The sequence below is a fragment of the Phyllostomus hastatus genome, unplaced genomic scaffold (assembly GCF_019186645.2).
Source record: "Phyllostomus hastatus isolate PE091 unplaced genomic scaffold, TTU_PhHast_1.1 phas_contig_17, whole genome shotgun sequence".
NCBI lineage: Eukaryota > Metazoa > Chordata > Mammalia > Chiroptera > Phyllostomidae > Phyllostomus > Phyllostomus hastatus.
In genome coordinates, this window is record NW_025333664.1 from 868,203 (window position 1) to 885,349 (window position 17,147).

Genomic DNA, 17,147 nt, shown 5'->3' on the forward strand with positions numbered 1-17,147 from the left:
AGGAAGCCGGGTGACCCCGAGGGACGCCGCTTTGAGCCCCTGCGGGGTAGTCTGGGGTCCGGCCCAGCAAATGCCCCCTGGGAGCCCTTCCCTTTCGAGGCCCCCCAGGCTCTGTGCGGGGCCATCCTGGTAACGTGGCTGCCGGGGAAATCACAGACTTCGTTTCTTCTGTCTCGGTTTGTGCCAGCGGTGAAGTCCCTCCTGGCTGCACCCGACGGCTCTGAGGCTGGCAGCCACCACACTGGGCGCTGTGACACGCCCCACACCCCGGCCTGAGCCCCAGCACCCTGGCCGCACCCTCGGTGCTTGCCCCACAGTGGCTCCCGGGAGGCCCCAGGCAGCTGCCGCCTTCTCTCTCGGCCGGCCCCGGTGTCCCCCCTGGGGGCAGGGAGGGGGACTTTCACTTCTTCAAGACGAGACTCGAGGCTATTTATACGACACACACCCCTGTGGCCCCGCCCGGGGCGGGGGGGCCCCCGGGGCGGTGCCTGGTGGCCCGATTCGCATACTCCGGGAGCTCGGAGCTGCTGTGCGCGGAGGCCGACAATGCCGGATTGTCTGAGCGTGTGCAGGAAGGGCCTGTCCTCCCGGGAGTGTCCTGATCCCGTTCCCACGCTTGTGCCCAGCGCCCGAGCCCCAGTGCGGGGAGGGCGGGGTGCGCCAGGGTGCGGCGGCTGAGGGAGCTTACGCCTCTTCCGTTGATCAAACGTTAATGAATAATGTTTGATCAAAGAAAATATAAAAAGAGCCGTCCCGTGCCGCGCCAGGGCGATGCCCAAGTGCGGGGGGGCGCGCAGAGGAGCTGCCTCTGAGCCCAGCAGGTGCTCCCCCTCGGCTCAGGCCCGTCCGAGCCTCAGTTTCCCTGCTGGGAAGGGGTCCCCGCACCACTTGAGGCTCATCGGACATGCAGGCTTACAGAAGGGTCCTCACGGGGCCCTTGAGGGCCGTTGGGGGGTGCTGGGGGCAGCAGGCTCTGCCCACAGGGTGGGCCTGCCTGGGCTGGACTTGGCCGATTCCAGAGGGCCTCTCAGGCCCACGGGTCCGAGTACGAGGCCCCTGGTGCCTGCCAAGAGGTAGACGCCCCAAAAACCTAAGGGCCGGAGCAAGGTGGGGGTGGGGTGCCACGCTCCGCCCAGCCCAGCCCAGCCCAGCCCCCTGTGGCTCAGGGTCCCCCTGAGGGGAACCCCACGGTCCGCCAAGCGGAACAGTGGCTGAGAAGAGGCAACCCCCATGGGTGAGGGTGCTCACGGGGGGGCCCAGCTCCGTGCGGGGGCAGAAGGCCTGTCGGGAGCCCCCTCAGCCGGCCCAGCCCACCCTGTGCACGGGCCCCTCCTGGCCTCGCCGTGAGCGGCGCCTGCAGAAGACCTGGTTTGTGACAGCGTCCACCTGCGGCTGGAGAGCTGGCTCTGGAACGGGATTTTGCCTGGGCCACTGAGGACAGCGAGGTGCGCCCGGGGCCGGCAGCCTCGAGGGGACCCTGCGGGTCTGGCGTTCAGGCAGCCGGGCTGGGTGCCTCTGCCTCCCCCCGCAGGGCCCGGGCGCCCCGTTCCCTGCAGAACCCTAGCAGGCCCGTCCTTGGCCTGTTCCACGGCCCACCGCCACGCCCGCCACGCCCACGGCAGGCCTGGCCCGGCCAGGCGAGCAGCTGGGTGCCCCGGAACACAGGCGGACTCGGGGTCCCCAGGCCCGTTGTGCGCCCCCCTCCAAAAGCAGACAGTGGGGCTCCTGGGCACGCCTGGGCACGGGCGGCCACGTGCCTCGGGGGGGCCGTTTTGGTGGTCTGTGTCCACGCCCCAGGCAGACGACACCCGGAGTGGGCAGCGGCGTGGCCAGGCAAGCCCTCTGCGTCCCCCGCCGGGCCGGCCGCCCCGGCCCAGCTCCCTCCTGCCCATCACCCACGTCTCCCACAGGGAGGCCCCGGGGCTCAAACTCGCCACAGCAGCGGCCAGAGCCCCTGGGGTGTGAGTCTGCAACAAAGCCACAGGTGTATGCGGCTCTGCAATGCTGACCCGGGGGGTGGATTACCTGACCCTCCCCACCCCCCCCGCCGGAGACTTCTGGAGGGAAAGCACCGCAGGGGGGATGCTGACTTAGGTTTCGCCAGGAGCCAAGCCGACCTCGGCCGGCGGGAGGCTGGACTCGGAGGAGACCCGGCGCCGCAGCCTGGGTTTGTTAGGCGAGGGTCCGTCGAGGCCAGGGAGAGCCGGGCACTCCACGCCGAGCCCCTCGGAGCCAGGTGGGCTAATAATAAGGCCAGGTCAACCCCAAGGCCCTCAGTCCCTGGGCCACCATCCTGCCTGAGTCCCGGCACCCGGCCACCTCGCCTTGGCAACAGGCCCTGCCTGGCACCTGCTTCCAGAGCCACACCCGGGAAGGAGGCGGCCCCACGGAGAATTTCCAGGTGGTGCCTTCCGCCCCGCCCAGCAGGAAGCAGGACAGGCACCTGTGCGGGGCAGTCGGGGCCTGGGTCCCCCCGAGACGCCCCTCCTGCCTTTCCCCCGCCACACGGGGGCAGCCCGGCTGTGCAGGCCGGCTGCCGAGAGGCTCCTCCTTGCGTCTTGGGACCGCGGGCCTGCTCTTTGGGACACCGTTCCGCTGTAGCTGTGTCCCTGTCCCTGGCTCCCCCACCCCCAGACGCAGAACTCCACATGTCCAGGGTCCCAAAACCCGGACTCAAACTGCTCCACCCGGACACGCTGTGTGGCCACGGGCTGGTCGCTTGACTGCACCGGGCCTCAGTTTGCTGGCCAGGAAAGTAGGAGCGGCAGCGCCCGCCTTGCGCAGTGGCCAGGATCGGCACCGTGGGGTTCCAGGCCCACAGCACAGGGCTGGCCCGTGCTGAGCGCCGCACGGACAGCCCCTGCCGTCTTCATCCCTGTGACGGTCTGAGTCCCGGCCGCCGCTGGCGGCTTCCTGCGCTCTGAGGTCCCACCGGGCCCAGGGCGCAAACCCCTCCGGCCCGGCCTTGCAGGGTTCAGTGAGTCCAGCCGCCTCCCAGACCAGTTTCTGACCAGAGGAAATCCAGCGGAGGCTGGGGCTGGGTGAACCCTGTGGAAAAGTACTGCGGTTCCTCCCGCCCGGCGGGGGGGGGGGGCACTCCAGGGAGCCCAGGCACTCAGGGAGCGGGGCCTGGGGGCTCTGAGGCCAACCGGCCCCCTCTCCACTCCCCCCGAGTTGGCGCCCCACCGCCCCAGCAGTTTTCTCCACCCGGTTCCCAGAGGCGGAGGCCCCCTCCACCGAGAGCCCAGTCTCCTGGTCTGGGGGCCCGTGTGCCCACCAGGACCAGGACCGGGGGTGGCTGCGCACCCTCGTTTCCACCCTCCCTGCCCTCCGCTCGCACCCGGGGCTCCAGCGTGGGACCTCACGTGGTGAGGCGGGGACTGGCATGTGGTGGGCCTGACCTGGGCCGGGACCAGCCCAGGCGGCCACCCACAGCAGCCCCTTGGGGCTGCCTCCGCCCACGCTCCCCTCCCCACAGTGCGGCGAGCCCGGGGTGCGGATGGCGGGAACAGAGCACGGCGCCCCTCCAGAAACTTCACGGCCTCTTCCTCCTTGACTCAGCAGCGGCTGCATCCGGCGTGGCCCTCAGGGCCTGCTCCAGCACGGGCGCCCGGGCCTGCCCTGGTCACCCCCCTGGACCCCCGGCCCTCCCCGCCCGCTCGCTCCATCCCCCATCTGAGCCCCTAGCCCACCACGCGCTCGCCTTGCCGGTCGCCTGTCTCCTCCCAGAGCTCCCGACAGCGGAGCTGGGAGCCAGAAGGGATGCGTTTTCCGGCCGATGCGCGGGAGGCAGCCGGGCTGTGGGGCGCTGGCCCACGCTCTGTCCCGCACGCCCGCCGGGGCGTCTCGGGGCGCTCTGCGGACCCCAGGCTCCTGCCCGGCCCGGATTCCCCGCCGCCCGCGCGAGCGTCACCGAGGCCCGAGGCCCGCCTCCCCTCCCCGCCGCCCCCAGCAGGCACCTGCCGCTCTCCTGCCGCCAGCAGGCCCGGGCCCGGCGCGCCTGCCCAGCCCGCATTCCCCGGAGCACTCACCGTCCCGGTCCGGCCGCCGCGCTGCTCCGGGAGCTGTGGAGGCGTCGGCAGCCCACTCTTCATTCAAGTGCTCCCGGCAGGGCCCTCCCCCGCCGGGAAAGGCTCTGGCCCCGCCCCAACCGCGCCCCCGGGCCCGCCCACTGAAGGGGCAGGTGCGGGCCGCGGCGGGGACCGGGCGGGGGGAGCTGCGAGACCCCCCGGGCGAGGGGCTGGGGCCTGGACTGGGAGCCTCCTGCCCCGGGGCCACGGCCCAGGATCCCAGCGCCCCTGGAGCCGGCGCGCTTGGGCTGCCCAGTCCTTCCCCAGCCGCAGAGTCACGGCCCCGCCGGCTGCCGGCGGGGACACCGAAGCCGAGCTGGGAAGGCTCCTCCCCAGGCCGCGCGGCTTCGAACTGGCTCGGGATCCGGGCCCCTGCGACCCAGGCCGCTGGCAGATGTCACGGGCGGGAGCGGAGTTTTGTGCCCCCATCTTTAGGGACGGCGGCCGGTGGCCGGGTGGGGGACAGGCCAGAGAGCGGAGGTCGCAGCCGGCTGTGTCCGGCCAGGACGCCCACCTGCGCGCAGCGCCTCAGGCGCGCTCCCTGGAGCAGCCCCTGGGCATGGAGCACGCGCGCGCGCGCTCGGGGGAGGGGAGGGCCGGCTGGGGATGCGCCCCGGGTGCACAGCGAGGCCCGCACCCTCGCCGGAGGGACCCAGGGCCTCCTTCCTGCTGCCTCTCCTGCAACGACCCTGTCTGGAAGTCAGCACTGACGTCAGGCCGCGGGGAGTACCAGACACAGCGACCCCACCGGGAGGTCCCGCCTGAACTCCTGCCTCCGGCCCGCGCCGTGACCTTGCGCACGTGACTCCAGCCCGCCGAGCCTCGCTCCGCCCCCTGGAAACCCTCCGCGGTGGAAACGTGAAGTGCCATGGAGCGGGACGAGGCCCCGCAGTGAACTCAGCAACAGCTGGTCCCCGTGACACGCCCGGCTGTCCCCTCGCGGCTTCTGTACAATGAACGTGTTCGTGCAAGGGTGTGTGTGGATCGGGGGTCGCCTGGGGTCAGGAGGAAGTGTCCAGAACATGGCCTTAGGGAGCACACTCAGGCCTCGGTCAGCTTCCTGTGAGCTGGGGGTGGGGAGGAGGCGGTGCTGGGTTTCGGGGGAAATGTCCACATTCCAGTTACTTAGGAAATGATCTTTCTTCAGGAGGAGGGGCCTGTGCCCACTTGCTCTGATACCACACGTCGCCGGCTGCCTCCGGTCGGGCCTCCATTCCTGGAAGCCTGGTCAGGGTCCTGCTGCTCCTGGAAGAGGGGCCTCTGTTCCTGAAACAGGCGCTTTAAAGAGGAAAAGACATTAGCTGTTGTCCCCGATGGAGAAGGTCCCCCCAACAGCATGGGGACCTGCTCGAGGGGCAGGGAAGAAGAGGCTGCTAGGAGGGGAGGGGTGCACTGTGCACCCCTCCCCCAGGAAAGCAGAGCTGCCCTGCACACCTGGCCTCGGCCGTGGAAGCTGCTGGGAACAGCGTTTCCCAGCAGAGCTGGCTACAGATGCCTTTGAGGGGTAGTGAGCTCCCCATCACAGGAGGTGTGTAAGCGAAGCTGGCCAATTTTCTGATGAGGCCACTGAGGGGCTTTCATATGTCAGAAGCAGGATGGTACTCGGTGTTTTTGAACTTCATTTTGGATTTTGGTTCCTTGGAACCATTGTTTACACAAACAATTCATGTGTTTTACGAAAGGGGTAAGTTTATTTTTTAAAAAGGTAAACTGGCGGCATCACTGCAGAGAGGGCACCGTGAAAACAGGTAGAAGAGAGAGAGGGGGGCACCTAGTTCCCGCCAAGAACGGCTGCTACCCGCCGGGGACACGGAGCCCAGGCCGGCTTCTCCCCGATCGAGAAGGGGCCTGGGCCGTGCCAGCCAGGTGTCACGGATCTACCTGCCGGGGCGGGGGGCCTGCCTCCCGCCCTCGGTGGGCGCTGTGGGTGGGGGAGGGGGGAGAACCGGCCCCCCTCCTCAGCTCACCGCGGTTTGCAGTCTTGCGTGCCAGCCTCCAGCGCCCACACGCCCGGGCCATCACCGTCCTGAGGAGCGGTGGCCCCGGGCCCCCCAAGGAGCCCGGGCTCACGGCCCCACCAAACCGGTCACGTGGGAGGGCCCCCCCATCCTCCCGCAGCCGCCACGTAAGAGGGAGACAGGAGCTGGCGTTCCGGCACGTGGGTGCAAGGCGCAGGCCCCGGGCCCTCCAGGGCTAACCCGGGCCGCCCCCACAGGCCGGAAACCCTGTGTGCCCCAGGACCCCGCCCGGTGCCCCCTGCCCGCAGGGGCACTGCAGGTGGGGCTGGAGCCTGCTCTCTGCCCCCTCCTACAGTGGAGGGGTTGCGGGGAGGGAGGGGCTCCCCAAGGTCACCCACAGAGCACGGCGGCTTCGAGAACAAGGGCAGCCTACTAAAGTGTCCTAGAACATCCTGAACCCAGCCCCGGAGGGCTTCCTCTGGAGAGAGAATAATGAGGAGGGGAGGGGCGAGCCCAGGTCCCCGGGTTCCCAGGAGGCCTGCCTGGGGTGGGGGGGGGCGCCCCGCTCCCCGCCGGGCATCTCCAGGGGGCGAGGGCCAGGCACTGGCTGCTCCTCGGCCACCGCTCCATGATGTCACCCAGCACCCGGAACGCTGAAGTCGGGGTGCTGGCTGTGCCGACGCGCCCTCGCCCCGCCCACTCCGCTGGCTCACGGCCCCCTCACCTCCGGGAGGGGGTCTGTCCTCCTGAGGCCACGGGGGGAGGGGGGCAGGCAGCGGGGGGAGGAAACCTTCTCCAGCCAGGGGACAGGTCAACACTCGGCTCCCCAGTCTGGGGACCCGGCCCGAGGTGCGGGGCACTGGGGGTCGTGTCCGAGGACGCCGGGGTCGGCGGGCGGCGCCCTGTCCTGGAAACACGGGCATTGCGTGCTAGCCCTGCGCTCTGTGGCCCCTTCTGTTTTGGAGAGTTTCTCAAGTGTGGCAGTCGGGGGGGGCCTCGGGAATGGCCAACGTCGTCCCTTTCCGACTCCCCACGGTGGACATCGCAGCCGGGTGACCGTGGACGCCACCCCCGTTGGGTCCCGGGTTGAGGCTGTGGAGGTTCTGGAAACACCTTGTGCTGCTTTAAATGCCCACAGGCAGGTCCTCACGGTGTTGCACGAGGAAGAGGATTTGGGGGAAGCTGGAGGGGAGTCGGGCCCCCGCCGAGGGCAGCTCTGCCCCCCCAGCGGCCGAGCGCAGGCTGCGGGGCGGCGGCCGCGGTCTGTCGGGCACTGCGCTCGGGCAGGACGCGTGGGTGCGGCGGTCCAGGTGCAGGCTGCCTGTGGGCCCCAGGGAAGGCGAGCGGGAGGTCGGAGGGTCCCAGGAAGAGGCCCAGCGGGGCGTTCGGACTTCGGGCCGGGCGGCGCCTCCTGGGGCCGAGAGGTGGCCGGGGAAGGGAGGGCCCAGGAGACCGGGAGGTCTGTGGTGGCCGGGGTCCGCACAGGGTCCAAAGCACTTTGGTCCCCAAAGTCACAATTCCACCCAAGGAGGGGAGAGCCCCCTTTATTGTTCTTTTAAATTATTTCTATAAACCCTCACCCGAGGACATGTTTATTGATTTTTTAAAAAGATTTTATTTTTATTTGTTTTCAGAGAGAGGGGAAGAGAAGGGAGAGAGGGAGAGAAACATCCATGTGTGGTTGCCTCTCGAGTGCCCCCTACTGGGGACCTGGCCGCAACCCAGGCCTGTGCCCTGACTGGGAATTGAACCGGCAACACTTTGGTTTGCAAGCCCGAGCGTAACCCACTGAACTACACCAGCCAGGGCTGTTTATTGATTTTTCAGAAGGAAGAAAGCGGGGGAGAGAGAGAGAAACGTTGATCAGTCGTCCCCTGTATGGGTCTGGACCGGGGGCCTAACCATAGCCTTTCGATGTCAGGTGACACTCCTACCAGCTGGGCCACCTGGTCCGGGCGGAGAGGGCCCATTAGAGCAGGGTGTGGCCAGAGAGCCCGCCGGGACCACCCGCTGGCTGCGGTCCGGGCACTGCGTTAGCTCCCCTGGGCCTCAGTTTCCCCTTCTCATGGCCCTTGGCACTGTGGGGGCCCACACGCGTGACCCCTCCATGTGAGGTGCCACGCTCCCTTCCACGCTGACCTGCGGCCTCTCACGTGAACTGAGGCGGCGGCCTCGCCGGGCCGGGCCCCTGGCCAGCTGTGCACAGAGGCCCGGGGTCCAGTCTGGGCAGCAGAGACCGGCTAAGGGCGGGGAGCCCGCCCGGCCACAAGCTGCCCCCTGCTCTGCGTCCTGCGGCAACGCGGCTCTCGGGAGGTGGAGCTGCCAGCCCCTCCCTGTGCAGCCTCCAGAGCAGCTGCTGGGGAGCCCGATTCCACTGCCCGGGGTGGGGGCGTTCTTCCAGACGCGGCGGGGGGGCTGCAGCCGCACAGAGACCACACGGGAGTGACCGTGCTCACCGGGGCCGCGCAGGTGGCCCTGCTTGGCGGCAGGCCCGGGGAGAGCAGACGCAGACACAGTTCCCCGCAGGCACCGGGGGCTGAGCCGGCCCGGGCCCATACCGGGGCGGGGGGTGGGGGGTGTCTGTTCTCTCCCGGGCCACCCACGACGCAGTCTCGGCTCAGAGCCTGGTGCTGGAGATCGGGTTTGGGCAGAGACGCAGTCTGCCCTCCCCTGCCAGGCCAGCGGGCTCCCAACTCCGAGCACCACCATCGGGGACGCTGGGGACTGAGCTCCAGGAACAGCTGACTCCGCTGGCGGGGGGAGCCCGGCCGTGCGGGCAGCTCTGTGACGCAGGCGCCCGGGACCCGGGGGAGCCTGGATCCTGGTGCCCGCAGAGCCCGGCCTTGCCCAGACCCGGCCTCGTCTGGACTGGCATTTCCCAGGCAGGGAGCTCAGCGTCACGGCGGGCCCCCTTTCCACCCTCCTGTGCAGCGTCGACAGAGGGGGAAAGGCCCCTTGCGTCCAGAGGACATCCCGTGCTCCGGGCTGGCCCGGCGCCCGCCCGGCAGGTCTGGGCGAAGGGGTGGTCAGCCGTCCCCTTGGCAGGGGCCGCACATTCCAGAAGGACCTCACCTCAGGTGAGTCACCACGGTGGCTTCGCAGACAGCGATGCGGGCGGCCACGGGGCCTCCTGGCAAGGCGGAGAGGCGAGCCCAGTCAAGCCTCCTGCCGGGTCAGCTCGCTCGCCTCCCATGCGGAATGTGGTTGTAGATCCCCGCTGGGCCGCGGGACTAGCAACATTGTATCGCTTTGGGGTGCTCGGGTTAAATGCGTTAAATGCAAATATTCTCGGGGCCCACAGTTCTTTGCAGCCCCTTCTAAGTGCCTCTTTGTGTCTTAATTTGCTGGGGACCCCAGCGCCCTGGGCAGGAGGGACCCTTCCCTGTCCCCAAAGCCCTGCCCTGGGCACCTTCATCCTCCAGCTGCCGCCTCCCCAGGAACCAGGTGCCCCGGCTGCTACTCATGACAGCCAGCAACAGGAGGCCGCTGGGTGGGACGGTCTCGGGCCGCGGGACGGCCGGGGCCTCCGCTCCTCCTGTGGAGCCGCTGGTCCGTCCTGCCCTCGCCTCTGGGTCCTGTGCCCTTCCGGCCCTGACCCTGCCTTGTTTGGTGCCCTCGTCCTGTGTCTCCCCCTGGCCAGGGATGGAGCTCACCCCGGTCTGGCTCTCAGCGCCCTGCCCAGCCCCATCCCCCCTCCAGCCGAACACCCCAGAGGTCATCCCCCACCCCTGTGTCTCTGGACTCCCAGTGTTCCTCTTCTTGAGAATGTCCTCCTTTGTTGTCAATGCAAATCTCATCCCGCCACTTCCAGGAAGTCTGCCGGGACTGCACCTCCTCTCTTTCCTCTCCTCCACTCTGGAAGCCGACTGGGCTCTGTCTCTCTTCGCCCTTTCGTGGGCGCGGGCCTCTCCCTGGCCCCGGGCAGGCTGCACGCTTTCTGGAGAACCTTCAAGCAAGCCGATCGCCTAGTGACCAGTGCCCCAGCCCTGGGTGAGGGGCTGGGGGCCAGAGGCAGGGAAGGCCTGAGCCTCCCCACCCCTGTGACACCCGTCTTGGATGTCACGACCCGGAACCCACCCCAGCGCACTCCCTGTCCTGCTGACCGTGCTCACTGAGTCACCGGCACTCAGGGCTGGCCGAGCAGGCCGGTCAGCGGCCTGAGCCCTTGGCCTGCCGCCCTCCCCCACCATGACCCTCCAGCCTCGGAGGGGCAGCCTCGGCGGGGGTCCTGGACAATGCCACCCCACCCCGGCGGACCGCCGATGAGCTGCAGGGGCCTGAGACCCCTCCCCTCCTTCCCCGGGGAGCACGAGATGAATCCCCAACCAAGAAACCAACCCCCGGGAGCTCCCGAGTGGCCATGGCGCTGGGACTGGGAGGCGGCCGGCGTCGGCCAGGCAGGTCTCGGGGACGCACTGTCCCGTGTGTGTGTGTGTGTGTGTGGTCTTGAAGTGGGAGGTGGTCCTGGGGCAGCTGGAATGGAGGCCTGGGCAGCCCTGGGCCACGCAGCTGCCCCTTCGACTCGGTGAGCGCTGGGCACCGAGGGTGGGGGGGCTGAAAGCCGCCAGCAGGTCCTGTCTCCTTGAGGGGCCACCGAGTCGGGAGTTGGTTGGCCACGCTCGGGAACGGCAGCAGCCGCAGGCAGGGTGAAGACCCCCAGGGGGTCCTCCGGCCCAGGGCGGCCCTCATGGGGGCAGCTGAGAATGTGGGGCTTTGCCCGAGGGTGCCTGTTGTCCCCGGAGAGCCTTGCCAGGGGCAGGGTGGCCAGCCTGACCCTCCCCAAGCTCCCTGGCCGCCTGGCCGAGGTCCGGGGAGGCCGGGCATGAAGAGGGGTGTCTGTCGTCCCCGAGTTCCCCTCCTGGGGAGGGTGTGCTGTCCTCGGAGCTGGGAACCCCCTCCACCCCCAAAGCGCGCACCAGCAGGCTCGGACCCGGGGCGTGCTGGCTCTGTGGGCCGGGCGGGCGCAGGGCGGTTCTCAGAGGAGGTGGTGGACGTCGCCGGGGCCCACTCCGCGGCCAGGAAAGCCTTGCACACCCTCTGGTCGCGGGGCCTGTGGCCGGTGCCCGGCGGGCTCTCCCACTCAGCGGGGCTTTTGTTCCCATTGCAGGGAGCAAATGCGACTTTTGGGGTCACCGAGAGGCCTGCCTGTTCTCCTGGAAACAGGGAGCCCCAGAGGGGGCTGGGAGTGCCAGCCCATTTCCGCAGCCCAGACGGCTGTGCTGCTGCAGGAAGTGAGGCGGCTCGAGGCTCCGCGGGGCCCACGGGTGCCCCGTGTCCGCAGCCCTGGCCAGGCCTCCTGGCCCGCCCCCCCCCCCCCCAGCACACGGTCCCTTGTCTTGAGCGAGCGTAGCAAGCAGCCCACGGCGGGGGCGGGGGTGAGCGGCCAGGTCCTCAGAGGGCGCCCCAGAGATGGGTCCCCGTCCTGGGCGGGGAGGGGGGTGTTGCGCCGCAGGCACCAGCCCCCGGGACGCCCCTGCCCGCAGCCATCGGCTCCGCAGTTCCCTCCCACGCACGTCCGGCTTGTCCAGCTCGTCCGAGCCGGGCCCAGCCACGGGCAGGGGCGGGTGCTGGGCATCTCCCGGCGTGGCCCTCAGGCGGCAGGCTCCCCACACCCCGGGGAGGGGCTCCCTCCTTCCAGCCCTTTCAGCTGGAGGCGGACAGCCCAGCAGCCTCCCTCAGACGTGTCCCCATCCAACCCGTCACCCAGGCCGTGCCCCGGTGCGGTCTTGCGCCTCTGTCCGCCAGTGCCCACCCGGTTCAGGTCCCCCCGTCTCAGACCACAGCCTCCTGTGGGCTCAGGCAACTCCCGGCTCCATCCGGCCCCCACCTACCGCCCCTCACACCCTCAGGGGGAAGCTCCCTCCCACTCCCCAGGTCCAGCGGCCTGGACCCCGGAGGAGGTGCCCCACCCCACCCCACCCCACCCATCCAACCCCTGGGGGAGGCGCTGGTGGCTCCTGGGTGTGCAGGGGCGCGACTCCCGGCAGAGGGGCCGCCCGGGCTGGCACGGCGGCCCAGCCAGGCAACCCAGGGAGTGAGCGGTTTTCGGGAGAGACCCAGGCTGATTGGCCAGACAGGCCGACCCCCTGCTGGGCGTCCCACAGCCGGGGGTCCCTTCTCCCAGCTCCTTCCTGCGGGCCAGGAGTCAGTCCTGCACCTGCGGCCCCCCCACCCGGGGGGCGGGGCAGGGGGCCCCGGTTCATTCAAGTGACAGGCCAGCTCCTTCAAGGGCCCAAGGCCGGGGGGCTCCTCCTCCAGGGGGACTTCCCAAGGACCCAGCCACCCGCCTGCCCTGGGGGGTGTCTGAAAAGCCCTCCCCATGCACTGCTGGCCGAGGGCGGGAGGGGGGGCGGTAAACGGCGTGGCCGCTGTGGAAACCAGTGTGGGGTTCCCGCAGAAACCAGAGAGTCGCCCCGCCATCTGGCTGTTCCACCCCTGGGTGTTTGCTTCCAACGTCGGAGGCCGAGACGTGGAAAGACGCTCCCACAGCCACCGTCACGAGGGCCTGGCTGCTGCCGACCAGGAGGAAGATGCCGAGGAAGGCCCTACGGCGTGTCCGTGTCCCCGGTCCGGGGCCGCTGCGGTGGGCCGCTCGTCACTGGAAGTTGAGCTAACCAGTCGGGGCGGCCCCCACCTCGCTCGGCCGAGGGGGAAGCCCGCCGTCCTGAACCCCACCTGCCCGTCCTGCGGCTGCCCGTCCCGCGGGCACTCACACCTCTTGTTTAGCCCCTCGCCCCTCCACAGACTGGTGGGGGCGGGGCGAGCCCGGAGCGGATGCGGCTGAGGCACAGGGGGCCGCCGGTGAGTGAGGGGTTGGGGAGAGGTCTCAGGTGTGGAAACCCAGGTGTCTGCCCCGGGCAGCTCCAGAGGCCCGCTGGCCCCTCAGGTGACAGTGAGTCAGCAGCTGGGGAAACCGCCCTGGGTTCCAAGGACGGTCGGGCCTGGGGGTGCAAAGCGGGACACCTGCTGTGGCCTCCAGGTGGCTCCGAGGCCGGGGGTCTGGCCCCTCGGGGGTCTGGGTGGGGGTGACGGAGAGGGCGGGTGGGGCTCAGAGAGGAGGGCATGGGTCACCACCTTTCTGGCGACCCTGGAGGCTGCCGGCAGCACCCAGATGCCCACGGGGAGGCGGCCGACCCCTCCCCAGGGGCTCCTCCACCCGGAGGTTCAGCTGAGGCTGACCAGAGCCCGGAGTCTGCTGGGGGCCCGGCAGGAGGGGCGCCTGGCCCACGATGCCTGGCTGGAGGCTGGGCCGGCTCCGGCGGCCCAGCGGGAGGGTCCGTAGGAAGACCCAGGAAGGCCACCCGGCGAGGCCCCCGGTCCCTGCGCCCCGTCAGGCACCCTGAGGCGCTTGGGGCGAGTCCCAAACCTCCTCAGAGCCTCAGTTTCCCCACTCATAAAGGGACAGAACCGAACTCCCCGCCCCCTCAGACGCAGCCTCAGCTCTGCAGAGTCCGGGCCCTGGTCCGAGGCCTTGGGCGTCGTCCCTGAGGCGTCTGGGACGAGCCGCTGTGAAGGGAGGGGACCCAGAAAGGGCCAGGCCGCAGGGGAGGGGGGCTGCTGTCCGCCTGGTCCGCCACCTGAACGGAGCCGGCGCCCGGGGCCCCGCTGAGTGGCCCCTGCCCGTCCCAGCCTGGGCTCAGCTGCTCCACGGCACTCGGCCCCGGACGTGGAGACCTGCCTCCCTGCCTCCCTCCCTGACCAGCCCGCGCCCGGCCGGCGGGACTGCCCCGGGGGCCGCACGTGCCCAGGCAGGGCTGGGCGGCCTTCTGGGCCCCGTCTCTGCAGCACCCGGCCCAGCCAGGACACTGCGTTCCCGGAGCTGCTGTCCCGGGCCCTGCGGCCCCCGCGTGGGCGGAGGGAAGGCGGCCCAGGACGGGCGTTCTTGGTCACGGCTTGTCCTGTTCCGGTTCAGGGCGGCACGGAGGTAAACCGAAGGAGAGACGCGTTGGGAACGTCACAGCACACGGCACAGTGGAGTTTCGGTGATGGTGATGAGGTGTCCCTGCCTCAGGGGGACGGGGCGGGGACCCACCCGGCTGCTCCCACCTGCACCCGGGGCAGGGCCTCCTCTGCCCCAGGCAGGCTGGGCTCCAAGCTGCTGCCCCTCCCGGGCAGACCCGCCCCCGGGACGTGGGCAAACCGTCTGTGGGGACCTGAGCTCGTGGAAGGGGCTTGGCATTCATGTTGTCTTCGCCTCTGGCCTGGGGAGGGAGGCGGGGGCCGGGGCCCGCATGCACCCCCGGCCTCTCTTCAGACCAGTGGCTGGCAGGGACACGGGGGCACCGGGACTCGGGGGCCTGGGGAGGCAGGGACCTGGGGACGCGGCCTGCTGCCCTCCCATCATCCGCGTTGCCCGGAGACTCCTGGCTGGAGCCCGCCTGCGCCCCCTCCCCGGGGCCCAGGGTCCCGCCTGCAGCACAGGCCTGCGGCGGCCTCCCGCTCCGAGTCTCGGGAGCCTGCCCTGCCGGGCGGAACTGGCAGCCATGCGGTCTGGGTGGGCATTTCCCCTTTCTGACAATGACATATTTAGATAATAATTAACAGCTTCCTTTACATACTCAAATACGGAACTGCCCGGAAGTGGCTCCGAAGACAGAGCTCAGTCTGTGTTGCTTCTGGGCCGCACCCCGTCCCGAGGTGGCCCTGTCACCGCCTTGTCACCGTGCCCTGACGGGCAGGTCCAGCAGGCCCGGTGCCTCGGTGCAGAGCCCGACCTCGTCTGCCTCCGGTCGGGAGGGAGGGGTCCTGAGGCTCCCAACAGACGGGGGTGGGCCCTTCCCGATGCCTCCCAAGTGGGCCCCCTGTCCACGGTGGGGGGAGGGCCCCCTGCCACGGGCCATGAGGGCGGACAGGGGCCTGGGCCCAGCACAGCAGGGCGCCCTTCCTTGGGGGTTGGTGCAGGGTTCGCTCCTGGAGAAGCTGGCAGACTCCAGCCCCGGGGCCACAGTCAAGGTGCTCAGGGACAGGGGCCCTGCGGCCTCGGGGTGGACAGGGCCTGCACCTCCTGCTTCCCGATGCTCCCACCACGGGAGGGGGGGGCCGGAGTGAGCCGCCCCTGCTGCCCTCTCGCCCGCCCTGGCCAGGGCCTGAGTCCTGGCTCCCGGGAGCCTCCGGCCACGGCCAGTTCTGCACGTACCGCCGCTGGAGTGCGGGCAGCGATGCACGCAGGCGGAAAGCTGGGGGAGAGCCCGACGGCTCAGCCCCCCCCCCCCCCCCCCCCAGGCTGCCCACTTCCCTCCAGCTGCTGAGTCACAGCCCGCTCTCGCACCTGCCACTGACTTCGGTTGGGGTGCAGCCGCTGCTGGTCGAGCTGCTGCTGTCTCAACGCCCTTCCTGCCCCAGAGGGAAAATTCTGCTCTGGAAAATCACCAGGCCAGAGCGCTCGAGCGGTTTGCGCCCCGGGAGGCGTGAGGGAGAAGTGTCCCCTGCCGGCCCCGGCCGGCCGGGGGACCGGGCTCCCTCCCGGGGGCAGCCTCCGGGAGAGCAGCCCCTCGCCGGGCCAGCGGGGGCCGCGTCCCAGGCACCCCCGCGCGGGTGCACGCTCCGGCTCCGAGCGGCGTGTGCAGACCCAAGGCTCCCTCCAGGAGCGCGGGGCCCCGCAGTGACGGACAGGGGCACAGGCGCCCCATCAGCCCCCAGGCCCCAGAACACGCCGGGGCCCGGGTCAGGCTCTGAGTCCCGGCAGGCCCAAGCTCACGGAGCCCCCCGGCCTGCACAGGTGACCGAGGCCTCAGGTCTCCCCTCCCCCCGCTCCCCTCCGTGGCCGGTGGGGCACCGCCACCCCCGCACACACAGGTGCAGGCCGCAGCCCCAGGGCGGGGCCTGAGCTCTCCGAAGGAGCTACGCTCAGCGTCCGGCAGGTCGCCGAGGAGGGGCCGGGGGACCGCAGCGGCCTGACGGGGCCGCCCAGCGAGGGGACTTGGGGCCATGTCTGGGGCCGCGGCAGAAAGCAAGCCTCCACACCCGGGCAGGTGCGCGGGGGTGGCCTCGCAGCCCCCTGGCGTGACCGGGTCACAGAGTGCGACCCTGAGACCAGACGGCGGGGTCGGAAGCCAGGTCAGGGTCCGGGGCTGGGGGGAGGGGTGGGCCGGGGCCTGGTGCTGGGAAGGAGCTGGGAGGGAGAGGAGCGGGGGAGGGGACGGTGCCGGTGCCGGTGCCGGGCTCGGGCTCACGGTGTCCTCCGGATGCCGCCGTCTGAGAGTTGGGTGGAGGATGTGGGGGGAGGGGCCTGGGGGCTTTGCAATCCCAACCCCCGGGCAGCAGCCCCGGAGCACCCCAACACGACATCTGTTCAATTAAGAAAAAGATTTAAACATTTTATTGTTACAGAGAAGGCAAGGGAGGGAGAACGAGAGGGAGAGAAACATCCACCTGTGGCTGCCTCTCGCACGCCCCCTGCTGGGGATCATGGCCTGCACCCCAGGCCTGTGCCCCGACTGGGAATCAAACCGGCAACCCTTTGGTTCGCAGGCTGGTGCTCAGTCTACGGAGCCACACCAGCTGGGGCCAAATTTAAAACTTCAAATCCAACTCAGGCCGCTGGAAACCATCACACGTGTGTGGAGCAGCTCAGGCGAACGGATGTCCCCTCCTGACGACACACTTCACGGAGTTTGAGGACCGCCAACAGTTCCCGGCAAACGTGTCCCCGCTGCGTGGAGGCGAGCTGCCAGCCTAGAAGAGCGCACGCCAGATTTCGAAGGCTCCGCGGAGGAAAAGGAAATTAAAACACCTCATTAATAATTCCTGATGCCCGTGACATGTTGAAATGCTAGTGTGGGGTGATATTGGATTAAGTTAAAAGCGATGCAAATGAATTCCCCCTCGTTCATGTAAAAATCACACGCACGGTCTGCATTGTATGTTTCGTTTGTGTTTCTAATCCTCACCCAAGGATATGTTCGTTGCTTTTAGAGAGGGTGGAAGTGAAAGAGAGAGAGAGAGACAGTGACCTCATACAGGCCCCAACCGGGGCTCGAGCCTCCAGAGCCCCCCGGGGCCCCTCAGAGCCCCCTGGCCCGCCCGGCCGGGGTATTTCTGCACGGTGTTCCTACTGGCAGCGACCAGTCTGGACGCACAGCACCTGGTGGGAACTGTGAACGGGGGGCTCATGCCTTCA

The 17,147-nt window shown here is 69.6% G+C and overlaps 2 protein-coding genes across 3 annotated transcripts in view; one reads left to right on the forward strand and one right to left on the reverse strand.

Moving 5' to 3' along the window:
- SLCO4A1 (solute carrier organic anion transporter family member 4A1) overlaps nucleotides 1–4,174 on the reverse strand; it is an 18,201-nt gene extending 14,027 nt beyond the window's left edge. The window contains exon 1 of one of the 2 annotated variants that reach the window (XM_045833432.1): nucleotides 4,032–4,171. The gene's annotated coding sequence lies outside the window, so the exon portion shown is untranslated. Of the gene's footprint in view, nucleotides 1–4,031 lie in introns of both variants that reach the window. The other variant, XM_045833433.1, reaches the window with a different exon arrangement.
- On the forward strand, nucleotides 3,779–16,872 carry LOC123814970 (translation initiation factor IF-2-like). The gene is made up of 4 exons (XM_045833125.1): nucleotides 3,779–4,525; nucleotides 8,650–9,105; nucleotides 12,426–12,829; nucleotides 16,499–16,872. The coding sequence occupies exons 1-3, from the start codon at nucleotides 3,779–3,781 to the stop codon at nucleotides 12,810–12,812; spliced, it is 1,590 nt and encodes a 529-aa protein (XP_045689081.1). The 3' UTR covers nucleotides 12,813–12,829; nucleotides 16,499–16,872.
- The last annotated feature ends 275 nt before the right edge of the window (nucleotides 16,873–17,147 follow it).

Excerpts from the sequence above, each read along its gene's own strand:
- LOC123814970 (XM_045833125.1), top strand. The coding sequence starts at position 3,779 with ATGCGCGGGAGGCAGCCGGGCTGTGGGGCGCTGGCCCACGCTCTGTCC. Across the intron at positions 4,526-8,649 it reads GGACGGCGGCCGGTGGCCGG|AGCCTGGTGCTGGAGATCGG; the intron begins GTGGGGGACAGG and ends GTCTCGGCTCAG. Across the intron at positions 9,106-12,425 it reads CCAGAAGGACCTCACCTCAG|AAACCAGAGAGTCGCCCCGC; the intron begins GTGAGTCACCAC and ends GGGTTCCCGCAG.